This window comes from Mizuhopecten yessoensis, unplaced genomic scaffold, assembly GCF_002113885.1.
Source record: "Mizuhopecten yessoensis strain PY_sf001 unplaced genomic scaffold, ASM211388v2 scaffold716287, whole genome shotgun sequence".
Taxonomy (NCBI): domain Eukaryota; kingdom Metazoa; phylum Mollusca; class Bivalvia; order Pectinida; family Pectinidae; genus Mizuhopecten; species Mizuhopecten yessoensis.
The window spans coordinates 80,250-96,276 of record NW_018480041.1 but is presented as its reverse complement, the minus strand read 5'-3'; the positions used below and the strand labels follow the sequence as shown (position 1 = coordinate 96,276).

Below are 16,027 nucleotides of genomic sequence, written 5' to 3'. Positions count from 1 at the left end.
GGGTGGGTGGGGGTGGGGTGTTCCCCGCAGGTGTTGGGTTTGCTGGACAGGGGGCCGGTTTCCGGCCTCAGTTTTCCCCTGGCTTTCGGTATACTGCGGGCAACCCTCCCTTGGCCACTCTTACCAGCCTGCAGATGGTTTTGGGTTGCGGCAGCATCCCGGCAGTTACCGGCTTAGCCCTTCCACCGATGGAGAAGTTCAAGAAGGCCAGGGCTTTTGCCCTGACCTTCATTGGCGGGTCTCAAGTCCAGGTACGTCAGTTTCAGTTTTCTGGGTTATCTCAATGCCCTGGCAGATATGGTCCCCTTAGGGAGTCTTCACATCATGCCTCTCCAGATGTTTCTCCTTGCCAACTTGTCAAGGGATTGGGAAGCCTGGCTTCCTCTGAACCAGTCGGCCAAGGAGTTCGCATGCTAGTGGACTCATCACGACTATGTTCTCCGGGGGGTTCCTTTCTCCATGCCGGCTCCCACTATGACTCTGTACACTGATGTGTCCATGACGGGGTGGGGAGCTTACCTCGACGGGCATTGCTGGTCAGGGGATTGGTCTGGGGAACAGCTCTCAGAGCACATCAATGTGTTCGAGATGAGGGCTGTTCTGTTGGCTCTGTAGTCTCTTCGGGAGATCCTGCATTCCAAGGTGGTTTGGTGGCAACGGACAACTGTACATGTACAGTTGTCGCAAATCTGGAGAGACAGGGGGGAACCAGGTCTCACACCCTGTATGCCCTTGCTATTCGCATTCTTTTTCTTTGCCAGGACATGCAGTTGACAATTTGTGTGGAGCATCTTCCAGGCAGGTTGAATGTTCTGGCGGATACTCTTTCCAGGCGTCGCCGGCTGGTTTTGACAGATTGGCAACTGAATCCCTCAATTTCGAGGGAATTTGTCAGGTGTGGGACAGGCCCCACATAGACCAGTTTGCCACTTCACTGAACAATCAGTTGTCAACTTTTGTCTATCCGGTTCCAGATCGGAAGGCTTCGACCGTGGATGCCCTGTCTCTGGATTGGGCTGATTCCCACCCTTCAACCTGGTGGGTAGGGTGCTGTAGAAGTTTTGGGAGCATCATTATTCCCTGCCGAGGCAGCCTTGGTTTCCGGAGCTTTTGTCGTTTCTGGTGGAAGAGCCCCAGGCTCTCCCTCTCAGAGCGAACCTCCTTCGCCAGCCTCGGTCCAGGACAATGCACTCTCGTCCGGAGATCCTCCACCTTCACGAGTGGAAGGTATCTCAGTAGGCCTCGCTAAGGCTAGCTTTTCAAGGGTCAGATCGCATCGCTCGATCAATTGTGTCCTCATCATCTGCCGTCTACCAGTCACGATGGAAGATTTACTGTGATTGATATGTCGGCAGGGAGGTTGATCCAGTCAAGGCTACTTTCCAGGTGATTGCGGACTTCCTTCTTTGGATGTTTAGGGACAGCAATCTTGCCCCTGGCACTATCGCTGACTATCGTACGGCGATTGTCAGTGTGTTTTCTGTACATGGTAGGCCGGAGGTAGGCTTTTCCTCCTCTCTTTCTGCCTTGATTAGGGGGTTTGGGTTGGACAGGCCCAGGGTCCGGCAGTTGGCTCCACAGTGGAATTTGCCACTGGTGCTCAAATCGCTGATGCGGGCACCTTATGAGCCTTTAGTGTCTGCCTCCTTTAAGTTTGTTACCTGCAAGGCGGTATTTCTTATTGCCCTGGCCTCGGGTCGAACGAAGGAGGATTGACGGGGGGGGGTGTGGGGGGGGAGTTCCTCGATCTCGTCTGTTTTTGCCCATTAAGCAAGGTCAGCAGGATATATCCTCTCAGTCAGTGTCTAGATGGATGGATCTGTCAGGTCATCAAGTATGGTTATGACCACTCATATGATCAGGTTGGGACGTTATATAAGGTGAGAGCTCATTAGGTCAGGGCCCTTGCTGCGTCATGGGCCCTTCTGAATGGATCCTCCTTCCAGTAGGTCATGTCCGCTGCATTCTGGCGCGGACAGACTACCTTCACAGATTTTTATCTCCGGTTCTTGGCTTCTCATTCCGATGGATTGTATTCCATTGGACCGGTGGTGGTTGCACAGTCTGTGGCTGTGCCTTTACAGTAATTCAGTGATTTTTAACTAGTATGCTATCAGGCACCTCGGTGGTACACCTGCTCATTGCACAGGGAGGTATTCCATTTCTTAAATACTTTAGGGGCGTTTTTTTTGGGTTCCTTGAACCTTTCCCTACCTTGAGCATGTCTCGAGTTCGCTCTGTCAGCCTGGTCTGCCTGGATTCTAAGCCTCCACTACAGTAAGACGAATTTGCATACTAAAGTTATGGTAATTACTACTGAAATGAAATTGAGGTTTTTGAAGTAAAACCAATTTTCATGATGTAATACTAACCATAACTTTATGGAGTCCCACCATGTATTCTTCCCCTCGCCTCTTCATCCTGACTGTCTTTAGGCTCCATAAAAGGGTTTTGAGGATGGGAGTTCACTCCGTGGCTCTGTCGTTGAGATATGGATTACGTGACGGTAGGGAGGTCGGGATATTTGAATCTTTTGTTTTTGGGCTACAAAGATGGGTGTATGTATTGTTAATGCATACTAAAGTTATGGTAAGTATTACATCATGAAAATTGGTTTTACTTTAAAAAACTCAAGTAAACCAATATTTCAAATATCTTTTTCTCTAGACTCAGAGGTACTACAGTCAATTTCTCTAAAGTCCGAATTATTCTGATGTTTTATCGACTTTTTTTATTGATTAATGTCAGAACTCCGGCCCTCTATAATATGCGGGAAATATGCGCCCCGCGCCCAGAGCGCACTTCAAACTGATATTTTAGAAGCAAATCGTCACTTTCACACACATGTCGCACATGGATCGAACGATCTTCTTTATGCACAAGATGAACACACATAACATGCCTCAAACAACCAATACTATCACTAAAAACATATTTTTTCAAACTTACTCTGTTTTACTCTAATTTTTTGATAGCCCCGCCTTCTAATGCCACATGACTAAAACCTCGCCGGCCTACGTCATAACGTTGGGAAATACCTTCGTTAACGCGAGATCTCGTGAAGTCATGTGACATTGTTCATGGCCTAATTTCCATTAAAAACATGGGTTGGTATAGAAAACGTTAGAAAATACTTTTCGTAATGATCTTTGAAATATGTTATTGATACCACCTAGTGCATAAAGAATAGATCTTTTGATCCATGTGCGACATGTGTGTGAAAGTGACGATTTGTTTCTAAAATATCAGTTTGAAGTGCGCTCCAGGCACGGGTCTCTTATTTCCTGCATATTATAGAGGGCCGGAGTTCTGACGTTTATCGACGACAGACCGATATGAAAAAGTCGATAAAACCTCAGAATAATTCGGACTATTTCTCTGTATGGATGGAAAGCTCATCAGAGGCTTTATTTAAATTGTAAATTTCAGTACCCCCGGGCCATCTGTTCTCCCTTGGGAAGGGGGTAAAGTTTACTATCGTTTATATAGGTAAATAAATTTTTTGGGTATATTTTGTTCATTTTCAGTAGGAAATTAGTTTTACTTAATGAGAATCATCCTTGGAGGAAGATGGTATCAAATTGTAAAATCGGGATTCCTGCCCCAACCCAAGGGGCAGGACAGGGCCCCAAAGGGAAAGTTAACCAATATTTCAAAAGTCGCCTTCTCCAGATTCAGAGGTACTATATAGTCAATCTCTGCATGCTCATCAGGGGCTGCCTTTGTTTCAATTGTAAATTTCAGTACCCCTTGGCTATCTGTTCTCCTTTTTGGAGGGGGTAACATTAACTATAGTTTATATAGGAGAATAACACTTTCGGATATATGTGGCGTATAGTATTCCCCATGCATACAATCTATGTCAGTCCTGTCCCGTCCCGATTCGGGGTAAACATCTATCCAGTCATGTTACGATTCAATGTAAACACTTAACAACTTCATTCTTTGACACATTTTGGTCAAACTTTATACAAAGATACAACCCTCCGTAAAATGGGGAGGGGAGGCATATAGTGTTGCCCGATGTCCATCCCGTCCCGTCCCGATTCAATGTGTTTCAGGGTGCCAAGGTCAAGGCCAGGGTCACTGTTGCTATATATAGAAAATCACCAACTGATTCAATTTAAACACTTGGCAACTTCATTCTTTCACGGATTTTGATCAAACTTTATATAAAGATCAAATATGGGTATACCTCTGACATCCTTATGGTTCCGGAAAAACATATGAATATTTAAATAAACTTATCAACTTTAAGTGTAGTACCTTGTGTGTGTACATGTTTCAGGGTATCAAGGTCAAAGTGGTTGTAACATTTTATAGGACACTGAAACTAATTTCACATGGCAGCGGGGGCATTTATGTCTTACAGACATTTTCTAGTTCAATTTTATTACCCCTGGGCCATCCATTCTCCTTTGGGGAGGTGGTAAAGAAGTTGACTTTAGTTTATATAGGGAAATAACACGTTGGGGTATATTTTGTACATTTTCAGCTGGAAATTATTCAAACTTGGTTGGAATGATTATGCTGCCAGATGGCAATTAGATGGTATGAGAAAATAAGATCCTGCCCATCCCCAGGGGCTGGAGTGTTAGGGCCCAAATGGGGATTATGGTTAAAAGTTAAAAAACCTTCTTCATCAGTCACTCAGATGTTTTATTGTTCATGGATAGAAAGCTCCTTACCTAAATTACCATTACCTAAATTGTAAATTTCATCATTCCCCGGGTCATCTGCTCTCCCTTGGGGAGAGGGTATAATTCTCAATAGCAAAATAATTCTTATCCTTTGGTGACATGACAAGTATTGTATTTCACTTTGTTTACATGTTGTTTTCTACATTTTGTACATCTCAACAATGCAATTAAGCTACTAGTAACTATAATATAACTCAGGTGACCGCTAACGCCCTTGGACCTCTTGTTATATCATAAAACTGGCATCCTTCAATTGAAAGGCAAATGAAACCAAACAGACATACTTATTTATTGATAGTTTACATGAGACTGAATTATAAAAAATAGTTCATATTAGATTGTTCATCATCATTCTGCTCAAAGTTAAGATATTCCTTTTCAATAGATACTGGCTACATTTGAAAAAGAAGTACCCAATAACAAAGATATGTGGAGCAAGCCAAACTCAGGGTGAGTATTTTAAAAAGCGGTCAATGCAACCCAAACTTATTTTTGCTGTCAGAAAAGTTGTCTTAGGAATTTAATTGTCCAAATAAAAATCGAAATTGCTTGAAAATGAATACACTTATCGACACAAGACATTGTGAACTGTATTAGCAGTACAAGTTATGGCCACATAAATGTAACCTTTGTAATTCAAGTCTTGTCTGCAACTACTCATACTGACAATGACAAGAGGCCAATGGTCACGTGAGCTGACGCTGATAATTTTGTGTGGGTTCGTTCAATGCTCTGTAAGCTTTCACTGGCTGATTTTGTGGGTCGCTGGTTGCCTTAAGTCTAAAAAACTATGATGGGGTGATTTTTATTTAATTTTTAACTTTTTCATCCCTCCTCCTCCCTTCTCTGATCAAGTACATTAATTACCTCCTCCCTTATTCCCACATCTGGTATCTCCAGTCTCGCTATATGTGTTATTGTGTATGTTATTTCTCTCTTCCTCTTGTTTAATATAGATATTTATGTAACACACATAAATATATAATTAGAATTTGACAGCAAAAACAAATTCTTTGAATTGTTATACTCAAGTATTCAATCATAAAATTAATCACACTTTATTTTGGGCTCTCTGCATATGCACAAATGCTCATCAATTTAATAATTGTGTAGACTAGTTTGACTATTAATCTGTTTCTTTTTGAATTAATAGACTCAGGGCCATATTTGGTTTACTCTTAATTAAGCCCCACCAATGAAGTTTGGTTGACTCTCCTCTAATCATCACCTGCCACGCTGTTATACCAGTAATACTCCCATGGACACCAGTGACAACTTATATATAATTAATGTCTATATAAATACAGCATCTCTGGTTTTCTCAAATTGTTACTATTTATTGAACACACATGACAGGAATTTCATTAATGTCGCAAGATCAAGGTCAGCGTCAACATTAAGTTTTTGCATTTAAGTAAGTTTCACTGAAACTATCAGTGCTAGACCAACCAAACTTTTACAATAGATGCATCTTAGGTAGTACATCTTTACTCATGTGTCAAGCCACACCTTGGGGGCTGGGGGCATACCTGCCAACCCAGGATATACTGAAAGAGGGTGATGACCCTCTTTTGAAAATAAAGAAGATGGTCATAGCGCGCGACGTCCTTTTTTCGCAACAAATATAAGAAAAGTAGATATTAATTTAGTACTTAAATATTTAAATGATGTAAAAGGTACATTCTATATAAGGGCCCCGTATCGGAGATACGGGTGCCCTATAGTAATTACTCTGTCTGTCTGTCTGTCTGTCTGTCCGTCTGTCCCTCCACAAATTTTGTTCCTGGCTGATAACTTTGGTATTTTTTCAAGGTTCAAGGTCATTAGGTTCAAAGGTCAAGGTCAAATTTTGCATCTTTTCTCTTGTGAACATTTTGGTACGACACTTTGAAGCAATGTTGCTCAGAATTAAACAAGGAGTCAACTGACCTAAGGTCAAGGTCACTTGGTCAAAGGTCAAGGTAAAATTTAGTATTATTTTGCTGGTGAACATTTCATTATGACACTTTGAAGCAATGTTTGTGGGAATTAAACAAGGAGTCATTTGACCAAAGGGCAAGGTCACTGGGTCAATGGTCAAGGTATTTTTTTTATCTTTTCACTGATGAACATTTTGTTATGACATTATGAAGCAAAGTTGGTCCGAATTTAAAAAGGAGTCAACTGACTTAAGGTCAAGTTCATTTTATGTTATTATGTAGCAAACTTGTTCAGAACTTAACACACTCAACTGACATTAAGTCCAGGTTACGGGGTCTAAAGGGTCAAGGTCAAGTTTTGTATTTTTCACTGATGAACATTTTGTTATGATATTATGAAGCAAAGTTTGTCGGAATTAAAGAATAAGTCAACTGACCAAAGATCAGGGTCACTGGGTTAATGGTCAAGGTCATTTGGGTCCAAAGGTCAAAGACAAAGTGGATCTTTGACTTTGACCCTGGCTCTTGAGGGAGGAGGTATATAAGGTCAAATAAAACAAATCAAAGCTAACAAATGAGTATTGCACCGGAATTTACATTTCTGTTAGCCCAGCAAATATGGAGGTGGAAGGAAACAAGACTCACATCATAGTACATGTAAAATGTATATTTTGCTTCCTTGCGATTCTTTTTGAATATGTTGCCACAAGACGGGGCCCTTACTGTCAGTGTTCTAGTTCATTGAACTGTTCTTCCAGCAGATCTAGCTGATCCTCATCCACAATACCAAATTCAAAGCTGAAAAATTGAAATATGCGTCAACAACACAACGTTTAAATTTAATTCATATTAATATATATGATACTGTGTTTTCACAGGCATGTTTTTATGTCAATTAAAATGGTCCTGACAATCAGATGTCACATTCTACTCATATAAAATATCATTTTGTTTCTGTCAGTAAAAATGGTCCTGGCCATAAGAAGTTACACACTACTCATATAAAATATCAGTTTTATACAAGTAGGGTTTGAATTCTTATTGTCAAGATCATTTTGATTGACAGAAACAAATCATCAAATGCCTGTGCATGTTTTTGAATGTCTTAGTAACGTCGTTTGTAGCACCAGATCCAACTGAACTATGCGATTTACAAAGAGTGTCGGACGCAGCATTTGGTCCACGACTGCCAGTCTTATACACTATAACTCATTTTCCTACGACATTTGATATGTGCACAATTATCTTTTCTTTTAACATTTCGTGTAGTGGATTCTGCAAGTCTCGATAACGACTTGTTCCTTCAATGCAAGAAGACATAACGTAACCTCCAAAATACGATCTATACTACATAAATACAATTGTAAAAACAACTCAATTATTCTTTAAAATACCTGACTAATTACTTGTCGGTAAGTTCAGTAACAATGGTCTTTATATAAACCTTTGTAAAAACAGTTCTAGTACGTATATAAACAACTCACAACTTACCTGTCGGTGAGAAACGTAAACAGGAAATAGATTGTCTTTCTTATGAAAAAGGATGGAAAAGTCTAGAGAATTCCACGTGACTTGGGTAACTTTTAATATACAAAAAAAAATCTGAGTAAAAACAGGCGAAATTGATGAAATCAGGGTCAAAATCGTAACCCGGCAAGTGAAGGGCTAAAATCCCGGGTATAACCTGACGAAATCGGGTCACTTGGCAGGTATGGTCGGGTGGTCAATCAGGATGTGGCTATACAGTACTAGTTCTTGGTTTGGGGAATTAGCTATGGTAGAATAAGCCACATCCTGACGAGCACCCTTTGTGGTTGTACCGTAGTTAATTAAGGTTCAAAGGAATGAGTCCAGTCCAGATTCTCTTCTTATGCTAGGTTTATTAATTTACACAAAAGTCAGTATGTTACAACAAGTCTGTACTTTCATATCTTGGTGCTGGCCTAGTTGGGAAAGTCCATTGGTCCAGTGTATCAGACCAGCACCTCCACTCTCTCCTGTCCGTGTCTCGACTCCCTCCCTCACAGTGCTCTCTCTTGAACTCGCAACAATTTCATATTTACAAAATAGAAAGAAATTATGAAATACAATTTGATTGGTTGATAAACGTCCGTCCAGCGTCAACTTTTTATTTTAAACAACTTCCTTTCATTAACCAAAAGGCCTAGGATGATGATATTTGGCCAGAAGCATGCTTGGATGAAGGGCGAGTTTGTTCCCAAAAATGACCTTCATCAATTTTCAAGGTCACAGGGGTCAAATAAATTAAATCTTTTAACAACTTTTTCTGAATAACCAAGAGGCATCTATTTAAAGCTTGAATGTTGCTGTTGTATGTGTGTAAACAAAAAAACTGTATCAGTTTCGTGATCAGGATTGTACACATTGTGGTATGTCATAGAGACAGCAAGAAGGTTGAACTTCCAGGGCAACCTTCTAGTGTATTGAATCTAGGTCAGTCTAACAACCACATTTGTTTGTCCCTGACAGTAGCACTATACCTAGTGTTGAGCCCAGTAGTTTCCATTAAAGCAATAACCTACATTAAGTCAAGTATCTATAAAAATAACCATACATGTTAGTCTAGTACCTAACATAGCATGGTTTGCAAAGATATAGCAAGTCTAGAATCTATAAACATAGCAACTCTACATTTCAGTCTAATTTTGACATAGCAGTTTTTACACATAAGTCTAGAATCTTAATTATAACTAGACTACTCACATTTTGCTAAGGATCACCTATATATTGAAAAAAAAATCAAAATAATAGAAAGGATATTATACTTTCCTTCCGTACTGTTTTGGGCATATGTTAGCCTTCCAAATCATTCTGTGTGGGTGTGTTCAGTCAACCATAAAGCGCATGCATGCTTTTCCATGTGAACACCCCTTTCAAAAGCTAATCTAGGCTAAGTAAGGTGTTGTTCAAATTGTAAAGGAAATCAATTTTATGAATATTCTTTGACGAATGGTTAAATGACGGTGAAGTGAATAGGGGCATCGGAATGCTGCAAGCTAGCATTTTTCAACCTCAGGTTGCAGGAGACCTTGGGGTGTCTCAAAGTGTGGTGGCAAGAATGTTGAATCGTTTCCAGTCTTAAAGAAACCCTTCCAGACGTCATGCTGGAAGTCGTTCTAGGGCTACAACACAGCGGCAGGACTGATTTTTGACGGTAGTATTATGGTATAGCGTTGTCCATCCGTCCGTCCGGCGTAAACTTTGTTTGTCCGGCAATCTCCTTCTACATTTTTCAACCGATCAATTTGAAACTTGGTATACATTATAATCATGATATGAAGTTGTGTCTCCCTTAAAAGAATTTTGATTTGACAAGTTTTTCAAAAGTTATTGCCCTTTGTTAATTTCAGTATTTGAATTTTGTCCGGAGATCTCCTCCTACATTTTTCGACCTATCTCTTTGAAACTTGGTATACATCATAATCATGATATTTAGTTGTGTTTCCCTTGAGATAATTTCGATTCAACAATTTTTTCAAAAGTTATTGCCCTTTGTTCATTTCAGTATTTGATTTTTGTCCGGAGATCTCCTCCTACATTTTTCGACCGATCTCTTTGAAACTTGGTATACATCATAATCATGATATTTAGTTGTGTTTCCCTTAAGATAATTTTGATTCAACAATTTTTTCAAAAGTTATTGCCCTTTGTTCATTTCAGTATTTGATTTTTGTCCTGAGATCTCCTCCTACATTTTTCGACCGATCTCTTTGAAACTTGGTATACATCATAATCATGATATTTAGTTGTGTTTCCCTTAAGATAATTTTGATTCAACAATTTTTTCAAAAGTTATTGCCCTTTGTTCATTTCAGTATTTGATTTTTGTCCTGAGATCTCCTCCTACATTTTTCGACCGATCTCTTTGAAACTTGGTATACATCATAATCATGATATTTAGTTGTGTTTCCCTTAAGATAATTTTGATTCAACAATTTTTTCAAAAGTTATTGCCCTTTGTTCATTTCAGTATTTGATTTTTGTCCTGAGATCTCCTCCTACATTTTTCGACCGATCTCTTTGAAACTTGGTATACATCATAATCATGATATTTAGTTGTGTTTCCCTTAAGATAATTTTGATTCAACAATTTTTTCAAAAGTTATTGCCCTTTGTTCATTTCAGTATTTGATTTTTGTCTGGCAATCTCCTCTTACATTTTTCAATGGATCACTTCGAAACTTGGTATACTTTATAATTATGATATGAAGTTGTGCTTTTTGTTCATTTCAGTATTAGATTTTTTGTCCGAAGATTTTCTCCTACATTTTTAGCTCACCTGGTCCGAAGGACCAAAGTGAGCTTATGCCATAGCGCAGCGTCCGTCGTCTGTCAACTTTACACTACAAGTCATGAACCACTGAGCGAATTTTAACAAAATTTGGTGTGGAGCATCCTTGGGTGAAGAAGAACCAATTTTGTAAAAGTGGTGGGTCTGACACCCCAGGGGCCTGAGGGGCAGGGCCAAATAGGGGAAATATAGCAAATTCTTCTTTAACTCTTTCTGTGCCGTTGTCGTGTACACACGACAACAATATGTCATCCAGGTCCCCGTTGTCGTGTACAGACGACAAAATAATAGGCCGTCTCATCCCCGTTGTCGTGTACACACGACAACAGACTTTGTTGAAACTTGTCTTATGTTTAGCTGGTTATAGAACACGACAATCGCGTAATACAATTATTTGTCGCTAAAATCAGCACCCATCAGTTTGAAAGTAATAATTTTATAGATGCAAAGTACACAATTGATAGTTTGTGACCTGTGGTTTTTCGAATCTGCCGTAAGATGTTTGCGTTTGGTGATTCAAATATAAACAATATGGCGGCAACTTAATTTGAATTGAACACTCGTAAATTCTTCACCAAATATTTGTTTAGACTTATGGAAGTAAATATGAATATTTTAATATAAGTCCTAACGAAATCTACATGTAATTAGAAAAACAACTAACGACTTCGTATTCGTACACAATAATTAATCCCTATTAGGAGCCTCCACTACAACGCTGTTTTGAAAACAAGGTTTCGTATCGTTTGTTGCCGAACAGATGTCGATTTCTCAGTCATAATTAGCTGCCAGTTAGTCATAATGCTGCGAAAATGAAGAAGTGTGTGTCTATAAACAACAATTTGAAAAAATAACAATATCTGTTCACAGTTGCCTGTTTAATTCTTGCAGCAATTACACCTTGTCTAAAAACAACATTGATAATCCCCTATTTTGTTATTTGCGCGGGGGCAAGTCTAGTAAGGACATCCTGTACGGAATCCGGACCGGATTTGCGGTACGGAAAGAGTTAAAATCCTTCTTCTTCTGTAGAAATGAAAGGATTTGCTCCATAAATGGTCAGAAGCATCCTTGGGGGAAGGGGAACAAAGTTTGTATAAATGGTCGGTCTGGCCCCCCTGGGGGCTGAGGGGCGGGGCCCAATAGGGGAAATGTAGCAAATTCTTTAAAATCCTTCTTCTTCTGTAGGAATGAAAGGATTTAGTCCATATTTGGTGTGGAGCATCCTTGGGTAAAGGGGATACTTTTTGTATAAACGGAGGGTCTTACCCCCCTTGGGGCTGAGGGGCGGGGCCCAATAGGGGAAACATAGCAAATTCTTCAAAATCCTTCTCCTTCTGTAGGAATGAAACGATTTGGTCCATATTTGGTGTGGAGCATCCTTGGGTGAAGGGGAACCAATTTTGTATAAACGGTGGGTGTAGCCCCCCTTGGACCTGAGGGATGGGGCCCAATAGGGGAAATAGACGTAAAACCTTTATAATCCTTCTTCTACCATAGGGAATAAGGGATTTTATCCTAATTTAGTCTGGAGCATCCTTGGGCAAAAGGGACTCAATTTCATATAAACAGCGAGTGTGACCCCTCTTGGGGCAGAAGGGAGGATGGGCCCAATAGGGGAAACATAGCCAATTCTTCAAAATCCTTCATCTTCTGTAGGAATGACAGGATTTTGACCAAATTTGGTATGAAGCATCTTTAGGTAAAGGGGAACAACTTTTGTTTAAATAGTGTGGCTGACCCCCTGGTGGCGGCAGAGAGGGGGNGGGGGGGGGGGGGGGAGCCCAATAGGGGAAATAGAGGTAAACCTTTAAAATCCTTCTTCTACCATAGGCATGAAGGGATTTCTTCCCGATTCGGTTGGAGGATCTTGGGCAAAATGAAGGGACTCAATTTTGTATAAACAGTGAGTGTGGCCCCCCCTGGGGGCAGAAGAGCGGGACCCGATAGGGGAAACATAGCAAATTGTTCAAATACCTTCTTCTGTACGAATGACTTGATTTTATCCTTATTTAGTCTGCAGCATCCATGGGCCATGGGGAATCAATTTTGTATAAACGGTGGGTATGACCCCCTAGGGGCATAGGGCTGGGGCTCTGTTTGAAGTTTGTTCTCGCTATATCTCAAGTACTGGATGGATCTTTCTGAAATTTCATATGTGTTTACAGCACCTACCATGGAGTGCTATATCTTTACTTCATACCAATTATTTTAAACATATTCAGGTGAGCGATACAGGCCCTCTGGGCCTCTTGTTTAAATAAATAAAACAAATCTTTTCACACATTTTGTTTTATTACATTCTCTCTTTTCAAAATGCTTATTTCCCTGTACATGCAGGTAGTTTGAGTAAATTGTAGAAAACTTGGCATCTTTCATCATTGATGCATACTGGGAGCATGGACTCATCTAGAAGCTCCTATCTATTTCTCTCTCTCATCTGTATGTACTACATTGGGAATCTGACTGCCTGCAGGTTGTAAACTGGAAAAAATATATAAAAAATAAATTATGCATTTAATCTTTAAAACAGGTATTTATAATATTGGTATAATATCTTGGTACACTCAAATTTGTGAGACTGCAACAAATTTTAAAGCAATCTTGTGATCAATATCGGGGAGCATTATATTCATGCAAATTTTGGTAAATTAAAATAATCATGATCTGCCGTTGAGAGAGTAATGTGCTCAGATTTTGAGCTACTAAATAACGACTTTGCATTTATAACCTTGTCGTCACATTTCGTGAAAATCCTTCATCGGTTGTCTGTTGATGTAATAAAGAGTACCCGAACCTACCGAAAGAATTTAAGGCTATATCAAGGTAGATCCGCCGGCTTTACATTGATAAGCCCTCCGTGACTATCCCGCAATCATGGGTGATGGGGATTAAGTCTGGACAGAGAAAATACAGTATATTACTACTGCCATGGATGTGTCTGCTGTGGCTGCTGTTCCTGTCTACATACCGTACAGATGTACAGTTACAATTGGCACACCAAACAGAAAGCGCTANGGGGAAACCCGTCTTGTAGTAGATATTTAAAAAGAAACGAGTTCCAAGAGATCTATTTAAAATTACCCATTTATGCTTAATAAAAAGTAGCATTGCCTTGTTACGTGATAAATATTTCGTCTTTGTCCAATAGACGTATATTGGGGCAACATTTACGATGTGCAAGTGTCGGTTAATTTGACTAGATTATACGATTTCCCCTTTAAACAATCTAGATAATAATTGAAAAGGACCGGTACGTTAATTAACACATCATTATAAGTGTCTCCGTTTAGTATACATTGTATAAAATGTTATCACAGTTTACTGATCAACATAAGTTTATTGAAAAATCTACCGAGGCAGACAAGCCGACTGTCCCTGCACTGTGAAATCACCCAAAATTATTGGTTGGTCTAAAACGTCAATCACACCTCAGCACAGTAGCCCTCCTGTAATAATGGGCGGTGCTTACGCAATACACCGCATTATGCGACTGATTAGATGGTGTGTATCGTCGAGGTGCCGCCCACACAATTCCCCAAATTTTCGTGGTTTTTTTTGTGTTCATAAAAATGAAAAATGAAAAGACGGTTGTATTAAATGATGAACAGAATGGAAATATTGGTCCTTACAAGTCTTATACACTTTAAATAAATGTTTAATATGGTTTCTCCTACCTGTAACATGGACTTCGCTAATTTCAAGTTACCTCATCTTATTTTATTCCGTGTGTATCAATCGGAGACAACAAGTATTCGTATTATTTCATGTGTAACTATGCAATACAAAATTATATATAAAACAAAATCAGAATTAAATATGAATATAATTAAGAAGTTTTAAACCAACTACATTTGAAAGTTAACTGTATTGCATTTCTTTAATTATGATCCCTTTGACACTGTTAGGTTTAAATTTAAATTCGTCTAATATACAGTATTCCTTCACGGAAATTATATATATATACATTTACATTCACAGTATCAACTTAAGACCAGCTCATATTCCTGTAAGAATATTTCAGTTCTTGTCATATTTTCGTACTTTTAACAAATATATGTTGTTTCTATGTATAATACTTTTTGAAGAAAAAAATCAATCGCATTAAGTCCATGCTGGTCCTTAGATTTGATCCACAGAATCTGTCGATGTCTTTATAAAAATTCAAACTAACGTTGTGATCCATTTTCATACGTTGGTATAGTGTCAAAATGATCCTGATATGTGTTAAAACTATGAATTATCAATACTTAATAAAATTCCAACGAATGTCATTTCACACAAAAGCGTTTATAATAATATAAAATGCCACCGCCGTATATTCCGTAGACAAATCCGCATCTATCTGTTGATCTCACGTTTCTTTCAATGCCAGCGTTCCAAACCAAATGCTATAAACTTCATTTCTTCCGTTTAAGAATAATAATACATATACAATTACAATTGGAAAATAATTAGGAAACTACTTTTGAAAACTTCACACATGCTCACGATCAACAAAAGTGATAACCAGCATCCGATTTCCATATGTGTATAAATGTACATTTATTTCATTTCGACTATTACAATAGATATGTATTATAATAAATAAGATAATTTCTAACGTATTTTTTAGGAAACAAAAAAAGTACGTTAGAAAACAAGATCGAACTTATATCACAAAGTTGAAATTAGTCGCTTCACTAAGATTTCCGGCTAACTATCAACGATAAGAGAATTGAGTAAAAACAAAAATGAACTGTGTTATTTCTAAAACGAAGAAGAATTCCAAGTTGTTCTACTTTCTGTTAATCAGATGTATGTGAAATTTTCTATTCCTCTAAAAATAGCGAGAATTCAACAATATGTGTACCTTTTTAGGTCACCTGAGCTTTGCTCAAGTGACCTATTCCAATCGCTTTTCGTCCGTCGTCGTCCGTCGTCCGTCGTCCGTCGTGCGTAAACTTTTACATTTTCAACTTCTTCTCAAGAACCAGTGGATGGATTTTTTTCAAACTTGGTCAGAATCATCCTTGGTAGATGAGGCTTCAAAATTGTAAAATTGGGATTCCTACCCCCACCCCTGGGGCCAGGGCGGGGCCCCAAAGGGAAAATTA

At 39.1% G+C, this 16,027-nt stretch overlaps 1 protein-coding gene across 3 annotated transcripts in view; it reads left to right on the top strand.

Annotated features, from left to right (window-relative positions):
* LOC110442656 (synaptobrevin homolog YKT6-like) overlaps positions 1-16,027 on the top strand; it is a 105,748-nt gene that overhangs the window by 45,050 nt on the left and 44,671 nt on the right. For all 3 annotated transcript variants that reach the window (XM_021486362.1, XM_021486360.1, XM_021486361.1), the window contains exon 5: positions 5,086-5,150. In XM_021486362.1, the coding sequence (XP_021342037.1) occupies positions 5,086-5,150 (65 nt within the window). The remainder of the gene's footprint in view (positions 1-5,085; positions 5,151-16,027) is intronic.